General features: G+C 38.4%; 2 protein-coding genes across 2 annotated transcripts; one reads left to right on the top strand and one right to left on the bottom strand.

The window, feature by feature from the left end:
* The first annotated feature begins 3,018 nt into the window (after nucleotides 1-3,018).
* On the top strand, nucleotides 3,019-5,328 carry LOC128510358 (kelch-like protein 10). Its single transcript, XM_053482582.1, has 2 exons — nucleotides 3,019-3,033; nucleotides 3,451-5,328. The coding sequence occupies exons 1-2, from the start codon at nucleotides 3,019-3,021 to the stop codon at nucleotides 5,326-5,328; spliced, it is 1,893 nt and encodes a 630-aa protein (XP_053338557.1).
* A 4,705-nt stretch (nucleotides 5,329-10,033) lies between these two features.
* Nucleotides 10,034-18,228, bottom strand: pa2g4b (proliferation-associated 2G4, b). Its single transcript, XM_053483438.1, has 13 exons — nucleotides 18,056-18,228; nucleotides 16,090-16,218; nucleotides 15,881-15,986; nucleotides 15,597-15,666; nucleotides 15,416-15,508; nucleotides 13,089-13,152; nucleotides 12,492-12,570; nucleotides 12,316-12,394; nucleotides 12,097-12,230; nucleotides 11,540-11,634; nucleotides 11,242-11,369; nucleotides 11,093-11,146; nucleotides 10,034-10,470 (listed from the first exon to the last, which is right to left on the bottom strand). The coding sequence occupies exons 1-13, from the start codon at nucleotides 18,138-18,140 to the stop codon at nucleotides 10,405-10,407; spliced, it is 1,182 nt and encodes a 393-aa protein (XP_053339413.1). The 5' UTR covers nucleotides 18,141-18,228; the 3' UTR covers nucleotides 10,034-10,404.
* Nucleotides 18,229-22,527: the final 4,299 nt, after the last annotated feature.

The raw sequence follows: 22,527 nt of genomic DNA, 5'->3' as shown, positions 1-22,527 counted from the left end.
GGGCCCATTGTACTGCCATCTAGTGGTCAATATTTATGTAGCACATAGATTGTAAGCAGTTAGTATGGAGATGCAGCTCCAAGTGATGTTGCATTCACCGACTGTCTTGTCAGTTGTGTGTATGGTTTAAAAATCCACTGTACAAAGGAAACGTTTATGCACGTAATCACCATTGCTGAATCCTGAACAGAGAGGAAACGCGAAGAACAAATAAGAGAACCGTGTTACTTTTTAATTATAAAAATTAATACAGTTAACAAGCCACAGTTTTCTTTAAATAGAATATATAAATTTTGCAAATTGGTATTAAAAATCCAATATACACATCAATGATTAAAATGCACAATAAAGAAGATTAATTAAGGAGGTAAGGGGGGAAAAAACTAGATATAATAACACTAGAGTTATGATCAGTAATTATGAGGTAAGTATTTAAAAACAAAAGTTGTGTGTTTCTTTATATATTAGCTAAGAAGCTTAATAAGGAGATTAATTAATATTGAGTTTGTTGTGAAATGCAAAAATTTTTTTGTTTACCTGAATCTTGATTTATGAATAAAAAAATAAATCTCCAATATAATGAGTCACAAATGACATTCAGTGTGAACGAGCCTCATGGACTCCTTATTAAGAGATAGGTTTAAAAAAGTACAATATTGTTCTTGGATAATACTAAAGATTAAACAATTTGTTTTAATCAATAACAATGTTTCTCTTTTAATTCTAACTACAAAGAGATTTGTCTTGTCCATGTTCTGAAGCTGAGGTTGCTTGAACTATCATTATAGAAAAACTGGCTTTAACCCTGTCTTTACCCAAACAACTGAAGAGGCCAAGATTGAATTCCCGCTTATAATACTTATAATCAGTGACTGTACTTTTTATAAACAATTGCTCATTTTGATAAAGATTTCTCAGTATGAAACTTATACAAAAGCACAAACTTACATGTTAAACACCAGCAATTCATTAAAAGTGCTTTAGACTAATGATGAAAAACAATATTAACAATGAAGATAACAACAACAGCAAGAAATGGTGCATCAGGGTTCTGTTTTGTTGGTCCTGAGTTCACCCCAGTTTTTACCAGGGCACTGGTGGCCCAGTGGTAGGTGTCTCACCTGCCATTTGGAAGGCCCAGGTTTGATTTGATACACACATACCCAGCCAGTGCCCAAACCCCAGCCACTGGATGCAGTGCCAATCCCAAGCCCAGATAAAAGGAGTTACATCAGGAAGGGCATCTGGTGTAAAACCTGTGCCAAGCTTGTATGTGTGGACTGGATGGTCCGCTGTGGCGACTTCTTGCCGGGAGCAGCTGAAAGCCCAATAACAAACAACATGCATGGTTTTACCAGACTCTCACCAAGTGGGAATTTTTACTGCACCTGCATTTCACCCAGTCTAACAACATTAGAAACTACTCATATCACACAATATTCCCTATAGCTGTGATATACACTGCCTGCCCCCTAGGAAAAAAATGTCACACAGCTTAGGATTTTATTCAGTTAACTTAAGGTTTGATTACAGCTCAAAATGTGGTGATTAGTTGATGTGTGAAAACGATTCCTCATGCTCCATGTTAAGAAATTACTGGTGTGTTTCAATTCAGGGTCCACATCTTTAAAAGACTTGTTTAAATAATAATGTTACAGCGTCATGACTTAGTCTGTCACATTCTAGAGGCTCCTTCAAATGCAACCAACTTTGCTCTGAAAACTAAAGGCAAGCAGTGTATACTTCACAGTCCAACCTATCGCAAGATTCTTTGCCAGCTGTCTTTTTTAACTGTCAGAAAACAATAATACACTGTTAGAATAATTATCTTTAAAGAATGATTTAAAAATGCTTAAGAACAGATTATTAATGTTGTTTTATAAAAAAAACTGTAAAACTAAGTGCAAAAAATGTTATGTATAGATTATATTTTTTATTATTCTTATTTATGGCATATGTAGGTTAAACTGCAAAAAGATTTAAGATAAAAATACGAACCCTTAATTTTTGTTAGGGTTTTATTGTTTGTTATTTGCAAATATAACGTTATTAACTCAACTAAACTAGACATTATTTAACTGAAACATTAAAAAACTATTCAGGGTTCACTGCTCTTTCCACCCCTCACTCACCCACCAAGGATCGTGGTCCCTAAAGTACACATAAGAAAAAATAAGAAAAAAATATTAAATAAAAAGAACACTAATATTGTGACAATTACAGTATTAGGCTCGCATGTCATTCCGTATGGCACAAGTTAATCCAAGTGACTTGTGTGATTTAACCAAAGTTTTCTGAAGCAATACAATTACTATTGAAATTAAGTTGTTACATTTAATAATCTTACGTATACAGTAAAATATCTGTGCTGAGATTTAGAAACCTTTGTGACACTTTAATGTCGTATGTATGGGCACTAAAATAAGTTATGATTTGATACTATACCCATTAATAAACAACCTATTTGTAATAATATAAAGTGCCCAAATTTGTTTAGAAGCCTTGAATTAATGAATAACATGGATTACACTGATGATAGAGCATCAACTTATTGGTTACCATTCAGCTTTAAAGTATTAACATAAAAATCAGTCATCTTTTAAAACAAATTTGTGCTGTAAAAATGGACAAAACATGTTTTAAATGACATAATTGTGATCACTTGGCAATTGTGTCTTATTGCTTGACTACCCTCTAAATTAACTTTGCAAAAATGTAGAGTGGAACTAAATTACTAGTACTACCATCAGGGCCTAATAAAAACAACCGCAAAAACGTTGTTTTAAATGAAACAATTATCTTCCACTAACACTTTTTAACACTATGTATTGGCCTAGTTAATGGATCTAAGTTGATGTGGCTCCATCTGAATGTGCTATTCTGACTCCTGTGTGCTATAATTGCCAACAAATGTAGTGTTCGGTGCTAAAGTTTGAGCAGCCACTACTTCCACTTGTTGTACCATACGCAGTGTTGCTGTAGTCAGATCGTGGTCCGATGTGGGGATTTATTCGCATGATGTATGCGCTGTCGGTATAGACACTTTGCAGTCTGATCTGGGGTTTCAGTACCTATAAGCTCAGCCTGATATATCCGTTTTCACCATAAGGTTACCTGTGGCTCTGCCCGCATTCAGATCCTGACCAATACAAGCTACTATTACCTGCGAATAGAGTGTGTGGTCAACTTGCTGCCACTCCTTACGCAGCTGCCAAAAATTACGTACATGCATGCATATATGGCAGTAACACTATACCTTTCCCCTCTGACTTTGACAATTTAATATTGACCTCTCATTTCATTTCTTTATTTGGCTCACTTGCCTTCTTTTGGCTTAATATCTGTGGAAAAGTAGTACATCAACCTCTGCGTCTTGAGCGAGACTACTATAACATCACATGGTTCTGATTCTAAATTGAACCTTGAGTGAAACTACTATGACATCACAAGACAAAGGTTGAAGTTCTAGTTTCAGTCACTCTGACGTCCATAGATACCGTAAATAGAAGACAAGTAAGCAAAAAGGAATTGGAGAGGAAGGAAGACACGATGGCCTGCAGCATCTTCAACAAGCTGCGTTTAGAGAAGAAGCTGTGTGACATTCTTCTGAAAGTCGCAGATGCTGAGTTCCACGCACACAAGATTATCCTGTGTGGCTCCAGCTCATACTTCAGGGATCTTCTCACCCACGGCTTGTATCCTCCAAACAAATTTGAGTACACTATCACTGGCATCTCCCCAGAGATAATGGAGTTGATCATGGAATACATTTACATACAACAAGTTAAAATCACAGAAAAAAATGTGCATGAGCTGCTTACCACTGCTGATTTTCTGGTGATGGACAGACTAGTGAACGAGTGCTCCATGTTCCTGAAGGGTCAGCTCTGCCCCAAGAACTGCATAGGTATTTGGCGCTTTGCTTGCTTTAACTTCTGCATGCAGCTGCAGCAGCAGGCCTTGCAGTATATCCTGTACAACTTCGAGAATGTGGTGAGTGTCCGTGAGGATTTCCTGGACCTCACGGTTGAGGAGCTTTGTGACATCATAGAGAAAAATGAACTAAATGTGAAAAATGAGAAGGTGGTGTTCGAGGCCATTATGCTGTGGATTGAACATGCCCCCCTGGAGCGAAAAAAACATATCGGGCTCTTATTGCACAGGGTGCGTTTGGGGCTACTGACACACGACTACATTATGCATAACGTTAGGAACAATGATTTAGTGGCATGTGACAAAGCATGTAGACGGATCATCGACAGTGTTCTGCTGAACACCTATGGCCTCAACCAAAACAATTTCCTCAGCTCTTATCTTGCTCGGCCCCGCCTGCCCAGAGCTGTTTTGCTGGCCATCGGGGGCTGGAACTTTGATGGTCCAACCAACACCATAGAGCTGTATGATCCACAAGCAGAGCTCTGGGTTGATGTGTTGTGCAGTGGTGAGAGTCCACGAGCCTATCATGGGACGGTTTACCTCAATGGCTTCCTGTTCTGCATCGGAGGGTACGACAAAGTGAATTACTTCAACAGCGTGACTAGATTCAATCCAATCACCAGGACATGGACTGAGGCAGGCCCCATGCACTCTCAGCGGGGTCACGTGAGTGTGTGTGTGCTGAACGGCTGTATCTATGCAATGGGAGGATTCAATGGCACCGAATGGCTTAACACAGTCGAGCGATACCTTCCTAAGGACAATCAGTGGAGTATGATAGCCCCAATGCACCAAAACAGGAGCAATGCAAGTGCTACAGTACTAAACGGCAAAGTGTTTATATGTGGAGGGTTTGACGGGAATGAGTGTTTGTCCACGGTGGAGTATTACAATCCTCAGACTGACAAGTGGACTCTTCTTCCCCGCATGACCAGCAGAAGGAGTGGACTTGGCGTGGTCGCGTACAATGGACAGATTTATGCTGTTGGGGGATACAGTGGAATCGATAGAATGAATCGTCTAAGAAGTGCAGAGGCATATAATCCTCAGACCGATTCATGGGAAAGTGTCCCAGACATGATCAACCGGCGCAGCCACTTTGGCATTGAGGTGCTGGACAATTTCCTGTTTGTTGTTGGGGGATATGACAGGTTTACAGCTGCCAAAAATGTGGAGTATTACGATGGGGAAACCAATAAATGGTACCAAGTGAAAGACATGGGTGAGTACCGCTACGCTCTGGGCTGCTGTGTGCTGTCTGATTTACCCAACATGGCTGAGTATGCCGCACCCTACTGGATTCCAACTGTTGCTAAACATCGAAGAAGAAAAAAAAGAAATAGAAGGAGAACAAGAACAAGAAGATTCGGCAGCAGCACTTACAAACATTAGTACAGGTACAGCCAGAAGCCACCAGGATCTGGTCTATAAAATCTTGTTAGTTAACACAAGAGTTAAACAAGGGGAAGATGTGTCTTTCCAGTGGGTCCTAGCCTATTTAGGTATCCAGGGAAACAAGAGGGTGGATGAGCTTGCAAAAGAAGCAAAGACTTCACTTTGATCCTCAGAAATAGAAAACAAAGCGTGTCCCGTACCGATTCAATACGGAACAGGTTTTTGGGCTGTGGAACGAATAATTTACGTTTCCATTATTTCTAATTTTCTAAAATTGGTTTGCGAGTGTTTTGGAATACGAGCCCACTCCAGAACAAATTATGCTCGTAATCCAAGGTTCCACTGTATATCACATTTAGTTCTGTGTCTGCTGTAAATTAATATCCAGGTAGACATTAGTCGCTTAATGGTGGTTTTAGACTGTCATGTGGTTGGCCCAGATTAGTTCAACCCAATCAGATAATATGCTGTGGCGACACCTTAACGGGAGCAGCCAAACAAATAATAACTATTCATCCTTTGGTTTACCTGTTACACCACATGCTTAACATTTGCCAAGGTGTTCCTTTCATCAAACTCTTTTCTCCAAACATAGCTTTATGATTATGGCCATATGAGTTCCATACTTTTTTCCTCAGTCCACAGTAGTTGCCTTCACAATGCCTCTGGCTTATTGAGATAGTGTTTTTGCATACATCTGACTACTTTTGTAATTAAGGTTCCAGGTCTCCATCATATAAATCATGTGTTGAGCGAGCAATGCTGCACAATAGAAACGTCGTTTGTGGATTTTGCTGTGCCTTTCTGGCCTGCATATCATATATACACAAAAGCCACTTCCCAAAATCTTATTTTATTGGCTGCGGATTGAAAAGCATTCGGTACTTCATTATCAGATCTAAGAGGCTAAGGCCACATTCTAAAGCTTTGGTGATGCTACATCCTATTTATTGCACATTTGTACCTGCTGTATGCATATAGCAAATTTATCTTTGAATCTTTATTACATTTTAATATTCCACATCTGGCCACGACATTTCCAGCTCGCTTTAACTACCAATTCTAAATAAAATTAAACCTATTATCAGCCAATTAGCCTAATGTGCATTTCTTTGTACTGTGGGAGGAAACCAGAGTAGCTGAGGAAACCCATCAAGCCCGGGAAGAACATGCAAACTCCATGCACACAGACCCAAGGCAGGAATTAAACTCTCAACCCTGAAAATGCAAGGCCACAGTGCTACACCACTGTCCTGCTGCTGTATAAGACAAAATATTTCCGAGAAAAATGTATAATGTACATTTTAACATTTCAATTAATTTAACCAATAATTTATTGTTTACTGTAATGTACACCACAGGACTTGAATATTGGTCTATCTTTTTGCATAGTGAGTATTGAATTTCATGCCAACATTGAAGACCATGTATTCAAGCCTAAGAAAGAAAATGTCAACATGCTGTTCTATAATCACCAAATAAAAAAATTAGTAAATGATTGAATTTAAAATTACACAACATATTTAAGTAACTTTATATTTCATACTTCAGCTACAACAGTCAAACTATAAGTATTCAGTATTGGTACCTGTGCAATAACAAGCAAATATTACCAGCAATAACGGAACCCCTGTTTAAAATAGTCATCTCTTTACTCAGTAGTGGGTACGTACCAAAATCTTTTAAATTAGCAGTCATTAAACCACTAATTTAGAAACCTGACCTTGACCCCTGTCAGCTGTCCAATTACAGACCAATATTAAACTTCCCCTTTATCTTTAAGATCATGGAAAATATAGTAGCGCAGCAGCTATGGTCATATATACACAGGAATAACATAAACGAACTGTATCAGTCAGGATTTAGGGCTAATTACACCACAGAGACAGGTCTCGTTAAAGTAGTAAATGACCCCTGATTGGGGTTGTGTCTCTTTTCTTGTGTTACTCGACCTCAGTGCAGCCTTTGACACCATTGATCATAGTTATTCTCCTTTATAGATTAGAAAATGTAGGAATGAAGGAAACGGCACTCTCCTAGCTCAGATCCTATTTCACTGATCGTTATCAGTTTGTAGATTTACGGTAAATGGTGACTATTCTGCATGTTCTTAAGTGGAGTTTGTTGTTCCACCGGGTTCGGTTTTAGGCCCACTGCTTTTATTTTTTACGTTTTCTCTGGGCAACATAATTAAGCATGGTATTAGCTTTCAGTGTTATGCTGATGACACACAGTCATACTGTATGTCTAAGCAAAGCCAGAGGAGGAAAAAAGCTACTTAATAATGTTAAGCAATGTGTGAAGGACATAAAAGACTGGATGTTAATTAACTTATTTCTACTTAACCCTGACAAGACAAAAGTTCCGTTACTAGGATTGCAAGCAGCTAGAATAAGCTTCTTGATCACAAAGTACCTCTGGATGGCCTGGATTTCGATCAAGTGCAACAGTAAAAGACCTCATGTGATTATAGATTTCAGTCTTTCATTTGAAACACATGTAGATAATATGACCAGGATAGCATTCTTTCATCTCAGAAATATTGCCAAGATAAGAAATATATTGTTACTAAACAATGCAGAAACATTAGTTTATGCTTTTATCACCTCTAGGGTAGAATATTGTAAGGCCTTACTGTCTGGATGTTCAATAAGCTTAAGTTAGCCCAGAATGCAGCAGCAAGAGTCCTTACTAGGAAGCTTTAAATGGTCTCGCGCCGCAGTATCTGGGTGAACTGCTAGTTCCATTTACTTCGATCAAAGGATGCAGGCTGCTAATCAGTACAACGTATTATGAAAACTACAGTAGGGGGAAAAGCTTTTTCTTACAAAGCCCTAGTTATGGCCTTCCAATTAACTTTTAACAATTTAAACTTCTCAGACACAGTCTCAGTGTTTAGGTCTAGGCTAAAAACCTATTTATTTAGCTAAACATTTTGGGGAATAGAGCTGCCTTAAATAAAGGAGCAGATCTGGAAAACTCAGGGACATAGAGTATTATGGTACAATAGGTATTTTTAGATGCTTCCACACTCTAATTGATCACTCAGTTTTGTTCACGGTGAAGTGATTGGTGGCTTTACATTCCAGGGAGCCCTCATGTCTGTTTCCTTCTGGCTCTTCCCTTTAGTTATGCTGACATAGTTAGTCCTGCCAGTCTCAGTGTGCAATCTGCAGTAAATATACATTCACTTTATATACTATGTGACTGTCACCATACCTGTTTGCTCTTCTCTTTCCCTATCTCTGGCGAGCTACATGCCCTGCTTCTGAGCTGCCAGTGATCCTGACCCCCTCTGATCTCTGGACCTGTCTGTCTAATCACGGTGCCCCGCTTTCAGCTGGACATCTCGTCGCACGGAGGCCCATGTGGTGACCAGGGGCAGTTCCGCTTTACCATGAAGACGGTCTGTACATTGAAGATATTTTTGAAAAAAATAACTTTTGGTGTGGCACGAAAATTCTTCGTCTTAATAGCTGTCATACATTTTTTTTTTGTTCATTCAAAAATTTAACAGATGTGTTGTACATTTTTTTTTAACATGTATACTTGTGTTAAAAGCACACAAGTAAGAGATACAAGTGAGCAAAAACATAATCTGACTGAAGAACAGTTTTATGCTCAGGTTTTGACAAAGAAAAATACCGGCATTCTACTCAACCCCCATCAAGTAAACTGATTAGTCTGTTTATGGCCACCTCCGACTGAATCCCTCACTAATCTCTGGCCTGATTAGTGAATTAAAATGCTCACTGTTGTGCATCTTACCCTCAATGGCTGAGCATTTGAAGGACTCAAATCTCGATCTTGTTCCATGTGGTGACCAGGGGCAGTTCCACTTTACCATGAAGACGGTCCTGCCCTCGACTCATGCAGACAGCTGTTATTTGAGCACTTTATGACTGTAGTCACTTAGAAGTTCAGGACTAAAATTTCCTACACTCTACCTGAGCCTCCAATAATGAACTGGACCTCATCTTAAGGTAAAAAGAATTTCTGTTATATTGAACCTCCAACTGCCTAAAACACAATATGACGGCAAGACAATTCCCGCTATCCATTATCACCCAAATGAAGATGGATTCCCTGTTGAGTCTGGTTCCTCTCAAGGTTTCATCCAAGTGCCATCTCGGAGTTTTTCCTTGCCATCGTCTTTCTAATTAGGGACAATCTGATCATTTTGATTCATACACATTTCCATCCTTTTTTCCTTTCGATTCTGTAAAACTGCTTTGCGACAATAATCATTGTGAAAAGCGCTATACAATTTTTTTTTTATTTAATAGAAATAGATATATGTAAAAAAAAAAAAAAAAAAGCTATAAAAACTTTAGCTAATTAAACAGGTTCATAGGTGGTATAGGACAGCTAAAAAAAAATCTACTATGACTATGTTTAGTATATTTGGCCATAAAGGTCATTTATTCTTTTTATAGTATATAGAAGTTATAAAAGAATGGCAGGATTGTTTAGCTTTTAGGGCCAGACACAAATGTCAGCTGTAAGAATTACACAACAGCTCTGGGAAAAAATACAAAAAGTCTGTTGTGATATAATACGAGCTGGAATGTGGTGATGGAAATGTTATAACGCTAACAACCAGACATCACTCCTAATGCAAAAATCATATCCTAGTTACAACATACATTCATGAGTCTGAAAGGAGTTCCGAAGAATGACTGGCACACTGGAGTAACGATACTTCTCTGGTGCCGCCACTTTGCTTTTATTTTCTGAGATTGGTGTTACAATGATAGTTTAATAAGAAAAATATTATCATCAGTATTATAAGAGGGGCAGGGCAACCCCACTCAACATGCGCCCCTGTACATAAAGGCAGTCAGTTGGTATGTAGCACTTCCCCATCTGTAAACTCCTGTAGAAAAGCCAGTGTTGTTAAAGTCACCAGACTACATGAGCTGTGGGAACTGATGTGTGGACTTCATAGCTGTCATACAGAGTTACAGGCTGATAGAAGGCTAGGCAGGAGGCTTCTCAATGGGGGCGTCTTGGGACACTTCTATTCTCCGTTGGTCAGTATTATTGGCAGTAGGGGGCAGAGGAGGCTTTTTTCTACTTTGCAGTCTCCGTCTCCACCTCCATCGGTTGTCCTGTGGCATTCTCTGCTGTCTTAGAGGCCTGGGGGAAAAAAAAAGCCATTAAAACAAACAAAAAAAAAGTGTTTATAATCCAAACTGATGAATTACTAGATCCTGTTTCAGTCCAAAAATTATCCAAAGCTTTTACTATTATTTTTATCTACTATTAAAGTGTTAAGAGGCTTTATAATGGTGCTGTTGAATTCTCATCTGAAAGTGGAGCCATACTCACAGTATTCTTGTTAAAGTAATAAAACATACATCTTTGTATGGCACACAATTTAAGACTAATAATAAATCCCTTAATAAAAGGAGATATATTAATTAATATTACTTTAAATTATTACTATTTTACTGATTAGGTGGTTCATACGGACCGCTCCTACTCAAACACAATGCACCTTAAGTGTCCATGATGCAAACTGTAAGTCAAATCAGGATTTTGGATTGTACAAAATATAGAAGATGTAATGACTAAAAACCTGCTACATTTTTTTTATTCATGAGAAATTTCATCTAAAATGTCCTGGTTTAACCTGCGCACACCTTGTAAATTCTATACAGTGAAAGTTTCAGGCTACACAATTAAACATGGATTAGCACATGGATTAACTCAGATTCAGGAGCCTTGTGCACATTTCTAAACGGTTAAGAGAACCAACCTTCTTTTTCTTCTTCTTCTGGGCCTTCCGGCTGACGGAGCTTTGCAACAAAGCCTGCAAAAAGATTCAAAATAAAGAGGTATATTATGTTGCATGATGCCCAAAGAGTACTGGAAATAATCCAACAGTTTGGTTTAACCCGATTTTACCTTAAGCTCAGGATCCTGCACCTCATGCTCGGACTTGTACAGCTCAGGTTCAATGGGGCTGCTGGTGATTCTCAGGGGTCCGTTGGCCATCAGCATTACGGTAAATTTAAACTGTGCCACATATTCACCTGTAAAATCCAGAGTCAACTTGATTCATGTTATAAAGAAGAGAGTCCAGTTAATGATCTGAAACTGATTTTGATGCAAGTCTCCTTTACTTAGCTTCCTTTGCACTCAGAGTGACTTATATGATGCTGCCCTTACTGTTTGTTTTGCGACACAAATTACGGTAACTCACCTTCCTTCTCATGCAGGACGGTGAAAGGCTGCAGAAGCTCGTGTTTGGCACACTCCACGACACCCAGCCGAGCCTTGCTCTCATCCTCGAAAGCCCTGAGACAGACAGAGACAAGTACAAGCAGGGGAGTCAGAAAGAGGACAATCAACCACAAAAAGGTGAAATGCCGTAATGATGTGTGTCCTACGTAAGACAAGTATGGATAAACTGGATTCGGTCTGCATCAAAAATTGCATTTATCATTTGAGAGAAAAACTATTTACAAAAAGGCAATTGCCCTTGCATGTTAATGAACCTTTACTATGACAGGATGAACTGATGCTGCCATGTAGTGTACCTGCCCTGTATGCTTTATAACTATATTGAGGAAGACAGCAGCAACTTTACATATTTTTTTTGCCCGAGATATTTTTCTAGCTCAGGGGAGTAATTTTATTCTGTGCCTTTGCCAGTATTTTAACTCATCTCACAAAATTATGGCAATCACAATAAAATTGTGATACTTATTCACTCAAATTCTAAAAGAACACTAATTCAAGAAAAAAAAATTAAAATACCTAAGAGTGAAAGGCATGGTGTCGTAGCGTTTCTCCACCTCGCTGAAAAAAGCCCTTGAGGTCTTCATCTTCAACCCATACTGCTTGCTCGGGTCTCGCTTGTAAACTGTGGTCCTCTGTCCTGAGTCTTTGGCCTTGATTAACAGAAGAAAATGTTTAAGTCTTAGGATCTTGTGCAGGTAAAAAGGTTGATGACTGAGATGCCTGACTGGTCGTCACCTTGCCCTCTCCTGTGCTGATCAGCACATCCACAGCATATACTTCATGCACCTCAAATTCAGCCTTCTCATGATCCTTCCTGCACAAACAGTAAAGTAGAAACAGTTAATCCAGACTCTTTTTTTTTTATATATATATATATATTGAGTAATATATTGTTCATTATTCTTCCTCACTTCTGCTGGTCTGTAGGGTTCTGAATAATGGTCTTCTCTCCATCAATGACATGCTGCTTCAGCTGATGGGACAGCATTCCTGCAGACAAAAGATGGGCACTGAATATAGCGAGAAGATACAATTTCAATGCAAATGTTATCCAATACACAGACATAAAGATGTTAAATCAATCAACCATGTCTATAGATATAACTGTAAAGTTGGCATGTCTGTACATTGAAGATATTTAAAAAAAAAAAAAAAAAAAAACTTTTGGTGTGGCACGAAAATTCTTCATTTTAATAGCTGTCATACATTTTTTTTGTTCATTCAAAAATTTAACAGATGTGTTGTACATTTTTTTTTAAACATGTATACTTGTGTTAAAAGCACACAAGTAAGAGTTACAAGTGAGCAAAAATATAATCTGACTGAAGAACAGTTTTATGCTCAGGTTTTGACAAAGAAAAATACCGGCATTCTACTCAACCCCCATCAAGTAAACTGATTCCCTATCAAGTAAACTGATTAGTCTGTTTATGGCCACCTCCGACTGAATCGCTCACTAATCTCTGGCCTGATTAGTGAATTAAAATGCTCACTGGTGTGCATCTTACCCTCAATGGCTGAGCATTTGAAGGACTCTGCGATCTTGTTCCAGACTTCGGTGACCTGAGTGTTCTGAAACAGGCAGAAATAATCCATCAGCGTCATTGAGAAGAAGGTGAACAACAGTGCAACAAGATGTTAAACTGCTGAAATATATACAAAGAGAAAAGGAGGGCAGAAATGAAAGCAGAACAAATTAAGATCAGTGCTGGTTATTATTAAAACTGACTAGTAAACGTCACACCAAAACTGAATATAAACTAAGCCCGAATGCCAATGATTTATCAGATAACATGACTAATCCCAGACAGAAGTCAACCAGAGAGGCCATGAAAGTTCATGAAATCTATAAAGGTCTATGCAAAATGTAAGCCTTCTTAATGCCTTCAGATAAATAAGTTACATAAACTTAGATGCAAGCTAAAACTAATGATCTGCTGCATAAATGATAACAATGGTACCAAGTAAATAAATAAGCGATTTGTGCGCCTGTTGCGTCGCAAAGCATGAAGAGCTTTTATCGAAGGAGGGGATGAGGCAAGAGCAAAACTGAAAATCTCAGGCAAGAACTTTTGTGTGGGGTCAGAAGAAGCGGTGTCAAACTAGTCGCGAGTGTGCACTCAAAGACCACTTTGTTAAATGTGTGACTGTGTATGTGACAAACAAAATTTGAATTTGAAATGTAACATGTCTTATGTGGTTGTGTATTTATAGCTAAATGTTTTTTTTTTTTTTTTTTACTTAATAATCTAAGTTTTTACCTTCCTTTGATGAAGTTTGTACTGCTAACTAACAATATGTAAGAATGACAACCACAAAAACAGCTACAAGGAACACTACTAATACTTAAAGCAGGGCCTGTGTTGCCAGATGGTCCAAACCAAATAATCGTTCCGAGACCCCAGGATAATTGTGTTTCGGGGGAAATTCGTTCTTTTTTTAACGCCATGCCAGCTTCTATGGCTATATTTATGGCGAGAGGCATTTTTGTTATTCAAGAACTAGATAAGATGTTTAAAATGTAATTTTTCTAAGAATTTAAAAACCGTATTCTGATTTACTTGCTTAAAAACTTTTTTAAAAGTGTCAGTGTACAACAAGTTCTTTAAAGGAGTAAAAGAGTTACAGTCAAATAAAATATGTTTAATGGACAACTGGGTTCTGCAGGTTGAACATTGTGGTGGATTTTCTCTTGACAGTAAAAATGTGTGTTGCTTTTGTGTGTCCTATTCTGCATCTTATATAGGTCACTTGATCTCAGCGATTTCTAAAAGGAAAGGTGTTATTTTGGGGGAAATTATCATACATTTAACATTTGATTGCGACATAAGAACAGAGTTTTAAAAGTATATAACATCATTTACCAGATGAACTGCAATGAAGCCAAATAATCAAATGACTGAAAAAAACTTTACACAGGCTATATTGTGTACCGTTATCCAGCTAGCTAAGGGGACACAGCGGCTTAGTAGAGATGTTGATAGGCTCATTTACTAAAGATCCAGGGTCCATCTTTTGTAACATGATGAGTGTATATACAAAATGAAAAACCGAATTGGTTTCAAATCAGACTGACGCTGTTATACTATGACAAAAAAAATTATTGGACATTTTGTGATTTTTACAATTCCCAATTATGCATCGTACAGAGACGAGATTAAAATTATCATACAAATACTGTACATCCGACAACACTGATGGGGGTTAACAGTTACACAAGACAGGAGAACGTAAATAAATCTTCCATTTGATTGACAACTAACTGGCGAATTACAGCACAGTCTGAGAAGGACAAAAATACACTAATACTAGTGGTACGATCTAGTGGTACTTCTAGTTAGTAACCAGTTAAGCCAGTGTAAGAAAATATTTAATAATTGAAACTTCAAAGGACTCACATTAGTTATTCTAAATACCTAAATATACAACGTAGTTACTCAAATCTCCTGCCTCGATAACAGGCACGTCTTTCGCTTCTTTTTATAACAAAACAAATCTTTTACTTATAATATTCTTTGACAATATTGCCTAGACTAGTGCAAATAGGACTTTCACTATCTCGTCAATTCTGTTTTTCACTTCCTGCCTTCCGAAGAGCACATCATAATAGTTGAAAAAAATAGCGAAAAAAATAGTCATGTGATTAAAAGAGGGGAGAACTAAAACTACACAAAGTAGAAGAACTGTAGTACATCCTAACATTACTAGAATCTTGTACAGTATTTTTATGGAATAGCTTAGTATACTATAGTGCATGGGTTAATCTAGCAGAATGTGTTGCCATAGCAATGGTCCACCAGTTCACATTCCTGATCCATAGTATGAGTCCACACACCTGGTTTCCTGGCTTGACAAGCCGCAGAGCTGCTTCAGCACACAGGTAGGCAGCTTTGATCACATCTGCCTTCCGGCCCGTCACTGGAGCGTCCTGAGAGGAAAGCACAAACTCATTAGTCATCGTCTTTAAATACAACCAGGTGCTTGTTTAAGCAGATAGCAGAAACAAAGTGAAAAACCTTGCTCGCTCCAACAACAAGGCTGTGAGCTACGTTGGAGATGAAGCCATCCACATGGACCCCAAGATCACTGCAAACACAGGCAAAGGACACAACACACTCTTAGTTATCCAGGACATTTAAACCATTTTGAAGAAAGGTGATTTTTAAACCATTTTGAAGTAACAATTTTTAAGAAAATCTTGTATCAACCTTATATCAACCATCTAGATTCAATGTTAATAACCAGATCTATTTAAAATAGCTGAAGGGTTTAAAAAGAAAAAAAGAAAAAAAAGGTTTACATTTTGACCAGGTCGCCATCCTGCAGTGTGTAGTCAGGGTCACTCTTAAGAGGAGAGAAGTGGCACACACAGTTGTTGACGGACACACAGGTGGGGAAGGCGATACCTGTAAAACAAAGAATATCACACCATGAAAAAAAAATCTAGAAATCTCTGTAGAACTGTCGAATCAGCAGATAAAATCATGTGCAGCATGTAGAAGCTGTTACCTTTCTTGATCTCTTTCTCCTTTTTAAACACCTTGCTTGTCTCGGCAGTGATGAACTCGTCTCCTTTCTCACACAGGCTGAGCACAGAGACTCCGGGCTTGGCAGCTGCTATGACGGCCCGCAGAGCCACTAGTGGACAAAGCATACACACCCAAATTATTGAACATTGTAATTAAGTTATGTTATGGCAATTTTATTTGCGGCACATTTGATAAAGATGCTCATTAAACCCAATTTTAAATCAAATAAAACAAAAAAAAAAAACCTCCCAAATTTAGTGAGCTGAGAAATAAAAAATTTGCAATATTCTCGTTGATATGTGCAATTTTGTAAACATCCTGATTCAATATTATTCGTTACAATTCTAAACAACCTTAGGAAAGAATTTGCTTGAGCCACACTGTATTGAACAGTGTGTGAACAGTTTAATGTGCGCCACCTGTAGGATTACAGAAGAACAGTTACCACAGAAAATACAAATATAGATAGAAATAAAAAAAAAATCATATATTAAAAAAAAAAGAAAAAAAAAAAGATTTGAGTCAGTGTGGCGATACATAAATTGACACAAAATTACTATACATCACTGAATCTTTTTTTTGTCGTGAGTGAGGTGAATTATTCACTTTGTTATCATTCCCCCCCCCTCCCCCCCCCCCCCCCCCAAGAGTTTCAACTCCATCATGCCCCAATAAACTCTCACTCATTTTTCTTCTCAAGGTCAACTGAACAACCCGAAACCCTAAACCCAACTTCCAGTTCTGCCCTCTCAACTTGTGTCTAATCTGTATTTTTGCCAGTTTGATTTTTTTTATGGGGGGATGACAACAAAGTGAATAATTCACCTCACTCATGTTCAACGATAACTGAACTCCAGCTAGATGCTGAGTGTGGAAAGTGTGTGGAAGTGCGAGATAAAGCAGATGAAGAGAACAAGACACAGAACAAGTGAAGACAAGATCAGGGAAGGACATTTTTAACAAAGTCTGGTCTGGAAAAATGGGCTGGAGAGATGAGAGAACATGACCTACAATTGGTGGTAAAACCTTCGTTAAGCAACAAAGAAGAAGAAAAAGGAGGAGGATTCTACAGTCTGGGGAGGAAAGAACTCAGGCCCAAGTTCTCCTACACATCCTGTTGATAACCATGGTGGCGCTGTTGCACTGGGCTCCACACAAATCCCAAACAGTCCATTTTAAAAGAGTTTATTATAGTGTAGATAATCTTTGAGTGGCAGAAAATGAACCGTTTTTTTTTCTTGAAGTCTTTATCTCTGACAGAAGGCTCGGCCCTGCTACAGCATTTATACACCCAACCATGAGTTAAACACAGCCGGAGGAAGCACGTGCTCAACATGGAAGCTGTCAAGCGAAGCTAGAGATAAAGCAGAAAAAAACACACTGTACACGTTTTAAAATAAATAAACAGTTTATATAGCAGCGATTTAAGTAAGTGAAGTAAATTAAAATACCTAATTGGTAGTAATATAGGCCTGCACTTTCTATCTATAGTCCCCTTGCTTTAACACTTAAACATTACAAGTATTACATACATCTCCATAGATACAGCGCGTGCTGGGGAAAAAGGAAATAATAAATACCTTGAATATGCAGTGCACTTATTTTTTATTTTTTTTAAGTGTACAGTGTGATTGTAAGATGAAGCTCACAGCCCAGATGACAATGACATGTATAAAGGCAGCAGGAGCAGAGAGCATGTTAGCAAACATTTTACAACCACAGAGTAAAACTACTCTCACTTGTGCGCAATAAAGACCTTAAAAAGCTGGGAAAAATCCATTAACCAGTAACCCGGAGGTAGTATGTAGCACACTAGAGGGATTACAGAATGATTTGGGATTGAGCCAGACAACCACTCTTACACACTGTGCTGGCGGGAAGCTAACTTACACCAGGACTTTGCTTTTCACAGACAAGCCTCGTTTCCAGGTTTTAGCCACACTTACTGTTTGCTATGTCGGCGCCCATTTTGTATTTGGTGACGACCAGGTCGTCGGCGATGGTCTGCTCTTGCTGTTCGTCGTCTGACATTTTCTTCCAGTCGACAGATGTACACGGCTCGGAACTTTTCCCCCGTAGTTAGAACCACGCTCGATTCGGTCTACATGTCCAAGATGGCCGCTGGACGGTTTCAAAATAAAAGTACTTCCGGTAGCCGTTAATTATTCTAATGCAACATAGCCTGCACCAACTGTTCTGAAAACTGTTGAAAAACATATAAACAAAATTAATACTGAACAAAACAAAAAAAAAACCTGTAAAACGTAATTGTATTCATTAGATATTTATCCTTAGTGCAAAAATTTGCAAAAATTCACGTAATATTTTTATTTTGAATAGAGTTGACCTGCGTGCAATTAACATGTTATATAATCGTAGTTTCAATGGAGCTCACTGTTCATGAAATGTGTTAGGGTTTAGTACATATTTGGTATTTTGGTTCGTCCACGTGCCAGCTGGCACACCGAGTGACAGATACTCCCCACCCTGGAGATATATCCGTCATTTCTATGGCAGTTATTCAAGGATTCGTGTAGCCAGTTCAACGCCTGATTGTCATTCACACGCTATGGGCAATTTGGAAATGCCTATTAGCCTAATCTGCATGTCTTTGGACAGTGGGAGGAAACTGGAGCACCCGGAGGAAACCCACAAGCAACAAGCATGGGTAGAACATGCAAACTTCATGTACACAGACCCTGAGGCGGGAATCAAATCCGGACCCCGAAGGTGTAAGGTGATAGGTGTAAGGTTATTATTATTATTATGTAACTCCAACTAATGATGATTGGGTAATCAAATGAAGATATACAGTATAATTACCTCACAATATGACATAAAATTGATGTTGATGAACGCCTTTGACACACCTGTGACACACACACGGGCCACAAACACCAGCGGTAGGCAAACCAATGACCGGCAGCATTGCCTTACAAACACCGGTGGCAGGCCAAACAGAATTTCAGTTTTATATATAAAGTATTTAGGGCCCACAACCTATGACATCGGCTCTATGTCATAGTGTGTGAAATGCTATATGCTCGATTGTTCTTGACCTAAAAGCAAGGAGAGTATAGAATAGGAAAAAAAGGAAGATTTTGCTTCAATAAAAATATATACTATATCCCACATAGCACAGTTAAATCGTGCCTTCCTACACTATCAGCTAACAGTATGTAAGTCAGAAGATGGAGAGTTTGGAGGAGACAGACTTAAGTTATGTACTTCCATTCTTAGGTACAATTGCTTCCATGTCTGATTTTATTTGAGTACAGTGTATTGTTCACACACCTCTTAAAGTGAACTCAGGCACGGTTCAAAAGCATGGAACTGCTGAGAGATCTGTCCATCTACCCAAAGTCAGTGACCAGATAATGAAGGATATAATCAAAGAAGAAACCAAAAGGTCATGGGTGGCTGAAAGAGCTGGAGAAAGGCAGCGTATAGATGGGAGAAGGCGACTATCAGACAACCGCAGACTGGACACCCCACACAAGCAGAGTATAGCAGTTTAAAGGCCATGCTTCTAAAGGTTTCCTAAGCTCATTTATTGTGTCTCTTGTGCACATGATGCAGGAAAGGAAAATACATGAGCACAATAGAAATTTGACATCTCATTCATTGCTAATTAAGGCCCATCATAGTGTGCGAAGGGCCCTAATGTTTTCCTAAGATTTTTTTCCCACCATTTGGGGCTTTTTGGGGTCTTAACATGCTCAAAAATCTCATGAGAATTGGCAGGCAGGTTGGAATCTGCTGACATTAAAACGCCTGGGCCTCAGGTATGGCATGATGCTGAAATCTTGGAGCATAGCTCATACACACTTGCGTGTATGCACACGAAACCTTGAACACATTTAAAGCGTTTTGAGCCGAACAACTTCCTAGCAAATTCATGCAATCGCCACTAAACCGCGCCTATGTGATCTAAGACATTGAGGATGCAAAATTGTAGAGGAAGTTTTGATTTCTCAAACAGGTCAGCCGTGACGATGCCTCAAACTTTGCCTAAAAGTGCAAAAGGTTTATAACCTACTGTGTGACATTCTATTAAGGGACATCATATTGTGACATCACATTGAGTAACATCATAGTGTGATGCTTTTCCCCCCATCATCTGCAGCCTATTCTACACATGTACACATCACAAATCTACACATGTTCACACACACACAAACACACTCATACATCACATACATACTTCACACATACACACATACTGTACATACACACACATCACTAATGTTAACGTTCTCAAACACGCATGCACACATGTACTGTACAAACACACTCATATATCACACACATCACAAAGGTTATCACAAATCTCTCTCTCACATGCATGCACGCAGAAACAAAGACATACATCACACATACACCAACACACACAGTGTCACATGTCTCACACACACATCACACTCATACTAACGCACACATCACAAATGTTAACACACAGACTCACACACACAAACATGCACTAACACATACTTGTCACACACAGACATACACTAATGGACTCAACAAATATTTTGGGCTCAAACTGATATCAGCCCTATATAGTGTGTGACGTTTGCATACGTTTCCATGTCATGGCCCTTACAGCCCTCACTAACTGCTATCTGTAAATTGAAATGTCGATGTATTTGATTAGATTGTTGACTGCGGCCACTGGATGCAGTGCAGTTCCCAAGCTCGGATAAAATGGGACGTTTGTGTCAGGAAGGGCATCCAGCGTAAAACCTGTGACAAGATATTATGCAGATTGGATGGTCCGCTGTGGCGACCCCTCGACAGGAGCTGTCTAAAGACTAAGAAAAGTTGATAGTTTCAGGACTATTATGGCTGTTCCAGTTTTTATCCTGGATTGTTTTTGCGTGTGATTGATGCCTTCACGCAGCTGTAAAAGTGTATTAGGGTCAACCGAACAATGATAGGACATTAAAATAAAATATGTTTTTCAGCTTCTTTAGCAATGATTTTGCTTGCCTACAAACAATTGTTTTAAATATAAAGGTGTGATTCCATGTATTTGAGTGTGTGCATGTAAAGGTGAGTGTTTGCTCGATGTGCAAGAGTTGCTATGGATACTGTATGTTTGCTCTAACGACCCGTGTCTTATAATGGAGCTTCACATTATTACTTGATATTGTTTTAAACTTCCCGCAGGAAGAATAAAAATACATTAATCTGTCCATACATCTTTGAAGGTTTAGTTTTCATTGTCTACTTTATTTTTTTTTAAAAAGCCATGCTGTGTCGTGGTTTTGGATTTTGTCTTCCACACACTCTGTCTACACACGATAAACTATTACATTGAATGACTTTGTTGATTAATGTGTAGAGCCACAACAAAAAAAGCACTAGATCACTGTTATATTAAATATTCTCATTTATCAGAGAAGCATCAGTGTCCAGATAGTGGACTGTTACTCGATCTGCATCCAGATCGAAGTCTCCCATTTAATGATGCCTGATCTATTTTATTCACAGAAGATAACATATTTATATTTCAATAAAATATAAATGACATCATTCATATTTAGTGATACTCAGCAAAGAGCTAATGAAGGCTAGATTAAATGTTATCGGCTAACTGCTACTTGCAAATGGCTAACCTACCCCTTTTTACGGGTTAAAAAAGGATACTTTAGCCATTAGAAGTTATCCACTAACTGTTAACCTCTAACTTCGCCATAGTTAACAGCTAAAGAAGTCTACTAGCCATTAGCAGTTAGCCTAGCCGCTACCTGCTATCCCAGTTTAATGCACTGTAACTTATCATAGAATTTGTTGAGGACAATAAATACATAGATAAAGTATTTAACTTAATAACTTAACTTACTTAATATTATATTAAGTATTTAGCGTCATTTAACCACTTATTGTACTCACTGAAAATTGCAGAGAAGCTTGTAGTCATACACCCAGTCAAGGAAAAGTGTAAAAAAAAAAAAATGGAAATACTGTATATTTATAAAGACTAATTAAGAATTATTGTACTGAAGTGTGTGAAAATGTTGTTTATAATAAAATTTCAAACATAGTGTTGATGACTGAGGAAAAGTCCTGACCTACAGCAGCTTGTTTGGTAAAAAAAAAAGAATAAAAAAGTTTGCCATTGTGTCTAGACTTTACTTTTATTGCTACTTTTAGCATACAATGAAACTTTGGATTGTGAGTGTTCCGCAAGACAAGCAAAGATTTTTAATAAATTTTGTCTTAGAAAACAAGCAAGTCTTGGTTTACGAGTACCGACATCACGTCACGTCATCACAACGGAGCCAATGGGTTTTCTCTCTCTTGCGCTGCAGAATTGTGGGAGATCGTCTCCCCTGCTGGGTCTTAGTGCTCGTCTCTTAGTGGTATAATCAACATCTGTGTACGCGTGTACTGTTTACTATAAAACTGTGACCAT

Source organism: Clarias gariepinus, chromosome 22 (genome assembly GCF_024256425.1).
Source record: "Clarias gariepinus isolate MV-2021 ecotype Netherlands chromosome 22, CGAR_prim_01v2, whole genome shotgun sequence".
In the NCBI taxonomy this organism is placed as follows: domain Eukaryota; kingdom Metazoa; phylum Chordata; class Actinopteri; order Siluriformes; family Clariidae; genus Clarias; species Clarias gariepinus.
This window is presented reverse-complemented; position numbering and strand designations above follow the sequence as displayed.